Source organism: Gossypium hirsutum, chromosome D13 (assembly GCF_007990345.1).
Source record: "Gossypium hirsutum isolate 1008001.06 chromosome D13, Gossypium_hirsutum_v2.1, whole genome shotgun sequence".
Classification (NCBI taxonomy): domain Eukaryota; kingdom Viridiplantae; phylum Streptophyta; class Magnoliopsida; order Malvales; family Malvaceae; genus Gossypium; species Gossypium hirsutum.
In genome coordinates this window covers 7390547-7400290 of record NC_053449.1, presented here as the reverse complement: position 1 = coordinate 7400290, position 9744 = coordinate 7390547, and the positions used below count along the sequence as shown (strand labels likewise).

Sequence of the window (9744 nt, the reverse complement as noted above, 5' to 3'; positions counted from 1 at the left end):
CCTTGAAGATTATCAGTAAGTCAAAATATACGACGTATATGATGTCAGTAGATCATTTCACTTGTGCTTCAGTCACGTCACTTATTTTTTAATGTAACAAGTTTTGCCAATTTAAAGAAGTGGATTTCGGGAAAAACAATGTACATAGAGAAATGTTAAGTCGTTTCGGCATTGAGGAAGGTTTAAGAGCATGGATGAAGGCAGTGGCAGGGTAGCTCCCACATAAATTTCCTTTGCATTGCATTTAACCTTTTCAAGTTTCAGATTACGAACTGCATTCAGCTCTTCATCTAATGGGATAGTACTGATCAGAAACTCTCTTCGGGGGCAATTTCCGAAGGATAAACAACACCAATGCTGACGGTAGAATCTCTACCAACTATCGGAACAAAAATAATAGATGGAAATACCGTTAGAAAACTCGCAAATATTCACATTGCATTACAATCTAATTGTAGCATGAATAAAAGAGTCGCAAAGTCGAGAAATCATATGTACCATGTAGTAGATAAGATTTAGGAGTGGATGATACAGAACATCGACATCGGCATTCTTGTCAAATACAGAGGCCATAACCTGCAAAACAGAACCGACAGAAAACGGTTTTCGTTACGTATATGCAACTTTTATGATTTATTTTTTATTGAGCATGGCTTACCATGAAGCATCTTAGCAGGAAACAAGCACAACATATCCCTGTTACAAAGCCAACCTGCCATAGAAAAACACATCGAATGAGGATAAATGGTTTGAAAGGATATCAAAGTCTTTATAATTACAAGTTAACAAACCTCGAACAGCTTCTTTTGACGACCTCTGGATTCGATCGGGAAGCGTCTCAACATGAAGAACAACCTAACGACGTAAAACGACAGAGAAGCGATTAAAGAAGGAACGAAACCTAAAATCTGTTGTAGGGTCGATATCGACTCTTACCTCCCGCCATATAGAATGAATCCAAATGCAGCGCAGAGTGAAATAACTGCAAAATGCAAATGCAAATACACTAATCCAGCACCTTTTTAAGTCACTTAAAACTCGAAATATGTCCATTACTTCTTCGGAAGCTATTCCATTTGATAACTTCATAAAAACGATTACTCAAACTACATTATAGCATCGGAAAATGCAGATGCAATGCAAAACAGAAAAAACATACCTGAAATGAAGAGTCTAGCAAATTCGATGGCAATCGGGCTATGACTTAATCGTACTGAAATCCATATGCATGCCTGTTAGCATAGAAAACCATTAGGCTTCTTTAAATGCATTGAGAATCCGAATCACTATAAGCCTAGCTGATGAGCAATTACATTCTTACTTTTACCTGAGCAAAGTACATAAATCCGTTGATGCTATAGTATGCAGGCCTAAGTTTATTAATGGGAAGACTTCTTGCCTAAGAAACGAAAATAAAAAGAAGAATCCGTTAGCATCAAATTAGCAGTGTAATCAAATTATGCGATTATGTTGACGTAGCAAGGGATAGTTATCTACCTGGTAATATATCTCAGCCCAGAAAAGAACAAGCAACATATATGTCGAAAAGAATAGAAGATTTGGAAGATCCAGAAGCACCATTTCGAGTGCCTGTATACGGATCGATGTCATAATTAAGGCAATGAAGCTCAACTAAGATGATATCGTTAACATAACAACTATTGCTTCAGGTGACCCGAATTATAACTAACTCTACACATTTCGGAATACCGGAATCGTGATTTAAACAATATGAACTGTTGGATTCATATGGCAGCCATTGTTATGAAAGTCTAGAGATTACATGGCCATGCTATCAAAATGCTCTTTTCACATGTAAAAAGCCGGATATCGACTCTAAACAACGACGCATACCTTGGATTTAACGAGAAACGCAGTCTTGTAGAAACCGAAAAGAACAGCCCTCACTGTTAAAATGGCGTGCAATGATTTATTTTAGCAACGCTATAAAACAGCTAGTTGCAGAACTATGAGAGATTATAACACACAAGTCTTACATCCATTCACAACGAAGTTCATCAAGTGGAAAACCTTTTGGGTCGTCCACCCGTACTCCGGCACTCGTTGTTGAATCCGGTAAAGTTGTACCTAAGTAATTTTGATTTGATACCATGCATTATAAAGTTTACAAGTACAATGACAATACAGATCGTAAATAATAAATAATAAATAATAAAATTTGCAGCAATTAGAATCAGAATCAACTCATCCAACATAACCAAGACCTTATTGGCATAAATATAACTTTTTTGATGATAATTCACCAATGTGGAGTAGACATTAACATCAAATTCCATCCATACACAACCTTTACCTCCTAAAACCATTCATTAAATCATTGAAGGGTTTCATATTTTCATTTGATGTTTCATTAAAAGTCCCTGTTCTTTGAAACGAAATCCCCAGTGGAAAACATGAAAAATGCAGATGAAGAAACAAAAAAGGGAAGAATACCAGAGCACCAAATGAAACAAAAGCATAAGAAACGGCCAATAAATGGAAAATGAATCTTTGGCATTCCTGGGATTTATCAATCTCATCCCACCAATCAAACATCCCTCCATTTTCCCACAATCTATTTAATAATAATGTTTGAACAATACCCTTTACTCTCATCATCTGAAAAACTAAATACTAAAACCAATTAAAAAAAACTGAAAAATATAGAGAGAGTAGGAATTATGGGGGAAACAGCCAGTGTTGATATGAGAGAGATGAGAAGGGGGTGGTGGGTAGGACACGTGCATACGAGTATGCCAGTATAACAGGTATTGTTAGTGCCATGTTCGTTGATTTCGGTAACGGACACTACTTTGGTCACTGTTTTGCTTTAATTATGCTATTCGTCCTTGATTTGGCAATGGGCTGATTCTATCAATCTTATTTGAAAGTGTTTGGTAAAACTTAGTTGATAGTTGAAGGCAAGCTGATATATGTAAAATAACAAATAAATGCATGACGCATTTTATTGTTAAATATTTATTTGTTTATAATACTTTAGTCTTTATTGGGTAAAATTATTGAAATAAAATACTATTACTGAGGAACTAAAACATTATGGAAATTAATTAGTAAATATTTTTAAAAAATTTAAATAAACAAGTTTCTTAAGTTCTTTATTTGCAAATATTAACCTTGTGAAAATTGATAAATATTAATAATATTTCAATATAATTATAAACTATATTCTCAGTGATAATTATGTCTTGTTTTTAGTATGTAAATTAGTGATAATTATGTCACTCTGAATAAATTTTTCAAGTAGTATATTTCAATTAATATAAAGTTGTATAAGAAATCATTTTACATAAGTAAATTAAAAAAAATTAAGAGTACATAAATATTCAAGAAAAAGATACATATCCAAACAAATAAAAACAAATAAGTACCCAAAGTGAAAATTAACCGTTGATGTATAAAAGCGTAAACTACTTAGTTGGTCACCCAGCTTTTAGAGCACTTTCATTTTGGGACTAGAATGAAATACTTGCAATTTGGGCACTCAACTTTTAGGGCGCTTTAATTTTAATCACCCAAGTATTAAATCTCTAGTGACGATTTATTGTACACGCCACATCATGTTTACACTTTCATTTTGGTCACCCAACTTTTAGGTCATTTTCATTTTGGTCACCTAAAAATATTTTTCTAAGGATTGATTTGGGTAAAAATAATAATCAAGGATTAAACTGAAAAAGTGGCAAAAGCTAAAATAATACCAAAAATTTGTCAAATTGTACTTGTTTATCCCATTGCTGAAATTCTAAATTTCTTTTTTTTTTTAATATTGAAAATTTAAATTTCAAAAAATCAAAATAAATTGAATAGATTGTTGAATTTGTTTTTATCTATTGACAATGTTAACCGGCATGTTACTCTAATATTAAAATTAATTAATTTAATCTCCTTTTAAATTTTATATTTCCAAATCTTCCTTAATGAAATCAACTCAAATAATTCATATTTAATATTTGTCTACAAAACTTAAAATTCTTTTGATTATATAATCTTGAATCTTCCATACTAAGTTAAGAGTAAAGAAAAAACACTTTGCAATTAATTAAATTAATTGTTTATTATTCGTTTGAGTAAAGCAATGATTAAAAAAATTATGAGTTTTTTTTGGCGTGAAAGATAAAATTAATTAATTTAATTAATTCTAAGAATTTTTATTTGCTTTTAGCTTAGCGTGAAAGATTCAAAATAATATAATAAAAAAATTGGGTTTCTAGACAACTAATAAAGACAATAATTTTCCGTGAAAGATTCAAAATAATATAATAAAAAAATTGGATTTCTAGACAACTAATAAAGACAATAATTTTCTTTGATAGTTTTCGAAAATAATTTCAAAACATTAAAATAAATTAAATAAATTGTTAAAATATTTTTATCTATTGATAATGTAAACCAATTTGCTACTATAACTTTGAATCTTAATATTTAAAACAAAATTATGTTTCAAAATCCAAATTTAGAATTTTAGGCAATGTGATAAACAAGTACAATTTGATGATTTTTTTTCTATTATTTTAGTTTCTACCACTTTTTCATTTTAATCGTTGATTTACTTTTTTACCCCAATCAACTAGACCTGTTCATGGGTTGGGTCATCCGGCCCGGCCCGAAATGTGGGAGGGTTTGGACAAAAATATAGGCTCAAAAAATAGGCTTGGACATAAAATAAGGCCCGTTTAAAAAATAGACTGGGCCTCGAGTAAGATATTTTTGGCCCAGGCTTAGCCCAGCCCAAATTCACTAAAGGACAAAAAAATCTACATTTTTTTTGCTTTTAAATGTTATTTTCTTGTTGTTTTCTCCCTATTTTGCTACTATTTTATTATTATATTGCTACTATTTTGTTGTAATTGTTTGGATATTGTATACAACTTATTTTATTGTTAATTTTGTTATTATTTTAAAGGCATTTGTTAATTTTGTTATTATTTTAGAGGCATTTGCTTGTTAAGTTGTATCTATCTTAGTGTTATTTAAGTATCCATATTTTTAAAATTTTATTTTCAATTTGTTAGGAAATATTTATTTTGATATTTTTAGTATTTTTGATGTATTATATATATTTAATAATTATATAAAAAATATGAAAAAATAATATGGGCGGGACAGGTCGGACCTGAATTTTAACATTTTTATCTGGGTCGGGTTTGGGCAAAATTTTAAGCCCATTTTTTGGGCTAAGCCGAGCTCGGGCCTAACAAATGGGCCTAAATTTGTAGTTGTGCTCGACCCAAACCCAGCCTGACCTGATCTAAGAACACCTTTACAATCAACACTTAAAAAGAATATTTTTCGAGTGACCAAAATGAAAGTGTAAACATAATATAGCGTGTGTAATTAATTCCAGTTAGAAATTTAATGCTTAAATAACTATAATCAAAACGCTCTAAAAATTAGAAGCTGCAAATCACAGTGCAAAGAGAAAGCAAATGAATTGACAGGTGTGGCAATAAGGAATTGGATGGACATAAGTTATATGTAGTTAAGCATAGATGAGGGCATTAATCGCTTAGGTCATTTCCTAGTATATTAAATTATGGCTTGGGTAAGTAATAAGCTAGGAGATGCCCTTAATCGCTTAGGTCATAAGCCGATTTTATGATGTGCGGTTTAGACTTGGAGTATCCAACCGAAATCTATGATTTTGTATTAGCTGCTCCAATTTCTTTTTCTTTTTTAGAAAATGTTTAACTTTTATTAATAGGCATGCTTATAGCCGGGCTGGGCTGGGCTTGACTAAAAATTTAGGCCTATTTGTTAGTCCTGAGTTTGGCCCGACAAAAAAAATTTGGCCTAAAATTTTGCTCAAGCCTGACCTAGATAAAAATGCTAAAACTCGGGCTCGACCCGGCTCGCCCTTATTAATTTTTTTAATATTTTTATATAATTTTTAAATATATATAATACATCAAAAATACTAGAAACATCAAAATAAATATTTCCCAATAAATTGAAAATAAAATTTTAAAAATATGTATACTTAAATAACACTAAGATAGATGTAACTTAACAAACAAATGTCTCTAAAATAATAACAAAGTTAACAAATGCCTTGAAAATAATAACAAAATTAACAATAAAATAAGTTTTATACAATATCCAAACAATTACAATAAAATAGTAGTAACATAATAGTAAAATGATAGCAAAATAGGGAAAATGACATTAAAAAAAAAAGGCAGATTTTTTTTTTATCTTATACCAACTTTCTTATCTTTACTGTTTGGCAGATTCTCTTACCATTCCGTTTACCCTCATTCTCAGATGTGCCACGATCATCTTATTATGCTACTTGCCACGCAAGTTATATTGTGATTTCCCTTTTTGTGCCCTGTCAGCTTCTTGGTTCACCATCCTGGCAAACTTCATTTGTTGCCATAGCTCATCTATGGTCTTACACAATGTGATCCTATGTTTATCTCTTGGCAGACTCCATATGTCTTCATAGCCTATGGTCTTACACAATATGATCTCATGTTTATTGTCCTAGCGGACTCCATATGTTGCCATAGCCCAGTTATGGTCTTACACAATATGATCTTATGTTTATTGTCCTGGAGGACTTTCGATTCCGAGGAATCAATGAACCTCTTCCGATGTGTCACCCTGAATGACCTATAAATCATTTATACGATGTCGCCCCAAAGGATTAGTCGAGAACCGTGGTCGCGATGTCGCTCCATAGAGTCGATAGACCGTCATCATGGTGCCGCTCTAGTGAGCCAGTAGATACCATTCCACGATGCCGCCCAAACTCCCTTGAATCTCCATTTCAATCTGCCCATTTCTCCATTACGCCAATTTTTCCTATCTTCACTAACTCGTCGATGTAACTCCTTCATTACTCCGCATACAATGCCACTCAAGTCATTACACTTATTACTATACCATACAAGACGCAATTGATTAATTAGTCAATTCATATACATTTAACACCCAATGTACACATATACACGATATTATTCATACTCAACATGCTTGTTTACCACTTCCATACACAAGAACAATTTCATACAAACTCAGAACAAACTCAAACATAGACCATTCAAATAGTGCATTGTCAATTATACCCAAGGACAGAGCATAGAGTCTCACCTGAACTCCTTCATCCTCGTTAGCTTAGTTTTTCCAAATGCCAGAGCCTCTATCGTCTTGGCAACTAAGTACGCCAACCATATATCGGTTAAATCGAAGGCATTCTAACCTTAAAACCCATAATTTTTTTACAAAAACTTATTAGGAAATCGTTACTCTTATTCATCTTTTAATTTCACGAGTACAGAAAGACAAGAAGGCTTATCAGTTTCTCAAATTCTCTACTTTCAGACTTCAAATCTCACGACTACTGCTCCATGTAGAGCTCCCCCAAATTTTTCTCTTCTTCAGAACAACCAAAAAAGACGACACAGAGGAAAAAAAATTACAAACAAAACTGAGAAAAATTCCTTTAACAGGAATATCCCTTTTTACCCAAATTTATAACTCCTCTTGCACGGTCTCCATAGCTCAAATGACTATCCATCAACAATCATTGTGTTTCCCACTATGGAACCAGCCAATTCCATCTTAATCAAACCAGATTTGAAACTCAACTAATTTCCCAACAATCACAAAATTTCTATAATTTCCCAGTAGAGTCCGCTAACTTCTATTTTTATTCAATTATCCCCGTCTCTTTTTTAAATTTGGGTCCTTAGTGAGAATCGGGTGTGACAACTCTTGCCTAATCCATATTCTGTATTATCTATCGTCTGATTGACTGCAAATTCAAATCTAAAGTGCGGAAACTAAACTCTGATCCAAATGAAACTGCTCTGACAAACGTGCATTCCCAAAATAGGTGGTTTTCATCCTGCCAATCACATTGACATAAAGTTGTGTCCATGGTGTTTATTCTCTTATTGATAGCAAATTTACACGATAGGGCATCATTCAAAATTTCCCCCAAAACCTATCACCTTATATGGAAGTTTGATGGACTAAAAGAATTTCCAAACCTTTTCTGGAACTTCTTGACTAGACATGTTTGAATTCCTTACTTGCTCATTTAAGGCTCGAAAGTAGGAAGATTTAATAGAGAACTCACTACATTTTGTGTGAATCCACTTCAGTTTTGGAGGTCCTTCAATTAAGGGCTCAAGATCATTTAGTAAGAGCCAACCAAAGTTCCCAAGTAAATTTTCGTTTCTTACCTGATTGAGATAGTCTCCATCATTGATAGAATTCCATCCACTTACATTTTGCCATGATGTATTGTCTCTGATCAACTCCTTACCCACTAGAATGCTCTTCTAGGCTCAGGAGTCACATATTCTCATTTTTGTTTGAAGGAAACTTTCCCTTGTGCAATACTTCTGGACCTAAGCTTCTTGAATAAGCTAATTTTGTCTATTAACAAATCTCCATGCAAGTTTGGCCAAAAGTGCTCTATTCATCACTTGCATATTCCTTATCCCGAGTCCACTAGAGGATTTGTTAGAACTTATTTTTCTAGTTAATAAAATGTAACTTTCTCTTGTTTGATTATCTCCCAACGAGAAATTCCTCACAACTTGATCCATTTTATCACAAATTTTCCTTGAGGCTTGGAAACAAGATAACTGATAGATAGGTGCACTAGAAAGCACCGATTTAATCAGGGTTATTTCCTTCCTTAGTCCAATAATTTTGATTTCCACGACAATAACTTTTAACTCCATTGTATCAATTGTTGGTGGAAAGAATTTACTTTGTATTATTATTATTATTATGAGTCCTAATTCCATCCCCAAATATTTACTTTCTCTAATTGTCTTTACATAAAGTATACATTGTTTTAAGATCTGGGTGATAGTTGTTGGTGATTTTAAGCTTTGATTTGTTGTAATTGATTCGCATTCCAGATAAAGTGTAATATTGTTCCAAAATCCCCATGACATGACTCATTTTGAAACCAAAAAGAAGATGGGATATCGGTATACTTCTCCTACCCACTTTGAAACCTTCAATTTGACCCTCTCTTTCTGCTTTACTACTCATAACCCACAAAATATTTTGACATAAAACAAAAAAGTAAGCTGACTGTGGATCACCTTGTCTCAGGCCTACTTGTAGGAAAACCATTGAGCAATATTTGGTAAGAAATGACCTCAAGCCATTGAGTTGGATAAATTTTTTTATTTTCTAATTGAGCTACTTATAATTTTATTTCATTTAATTTTTTTCACATAGTTTTCTTCTTTCTTCCATTTTAATTTTAAATTCTTTTAGGTTTCTTTTAACGTATCACTCTTAATTTCTTTTTTTTTTAGATTTTTGTTGTATCGCTTTTAATTTTTTTTGAGAAAAAAGTTGATAAACCTACTAGTCTTTCAAAAACAGTTGTTTATTATTCTATTTAATTTTCACAAATAACATATAAACGTGAATGATACTTTATCAATAATTACATTAGTAGTTTATAAAAATTAAATTAAATCAAACACAAAATTAAACTTTTAACCTTGCTAATTAAACTAAGTTAAAATAGAAAAAATAATTTAAAATAAATCATTTTCTTTCATTTCCACAATTTAATCAAATAAAAAAGAGAGAGTTAAAATTCCTTTCTTTTATTAATTTTAACTATATAAATAAGAAATAAATATATTATTTACGTTCTTTAATCTTCCTTTCTTCTAATAAAATTTTCACAATGAATCAAATAATTCAACCTGGAACAATTTAAAAATGATAAAATGACCATCC

General features: G+C 31.9%; 1 protein-coding gene across 2 annotated transcripts; it reads right to left on the bottom strand.

Annotated features, from left to right (window-relative positions):
* Positions 1–9: 9 nt before the first annotated feature.
* On the bottom strand, positions 10–2733 carry LOC107919404 (tobamovirus multiplication protein 1). 2 transcript variants are annotated; one of them, XM_041110159.1, is made up of 11 exons: positions 2455–2733; positions 1998–2088; positions 1855–1907; positions 1498–1590; positions 1322–1399; positions 1160–1232; positions 937–982; positions 792–855; positions 659–712; positions 499–576; positions 10–379 (listed from the first exon to the last, which is right to left on the bottom strand). In XM_041110159.1, exons 1-11 carry the CDS (start codon positions 2617–2619, stop codon positions 287–289), a joined length of 888 nt encoding a protein of 295 aa, XP_040966093.1. In that variant the 5' UTR covers positions 2620–2733; the 3' UTR covers positions 10–286. The 2 variants fall into 2 exon arrangements, with proteins under 2 accessions (XP_040966093.1, XP_016704365.2); XM_016848876.2 differs by having other exon boundaries at positions 1328–1399; positions 2455–2730.
* Between the last annotated feature and the right edge of the window lie 7011 nt (positions 2734–9744).

Coding starts and splice junctions, on each gene's coding strand:
- LOC107919404 (XM_041110159.1), bottom strand. CDS start 2,619: ATGATGAGAGTAAAGGGTATTGTTCAAACATTATTATTAAATAGATTG. Junction 983..1,159: donor TGCTAGACTCTTCATTTCAG/GTATGTTTTTTC, acceptor TGCATTTTGCAG/TTATTTCACTCTGCGCTGCA. Junction 380..498: donor TAAATCTTATCTACTACATG/GTACATATGATT, acceptor TTGTTCCGATAG/TTGGTAGAGATTCTACCGTC.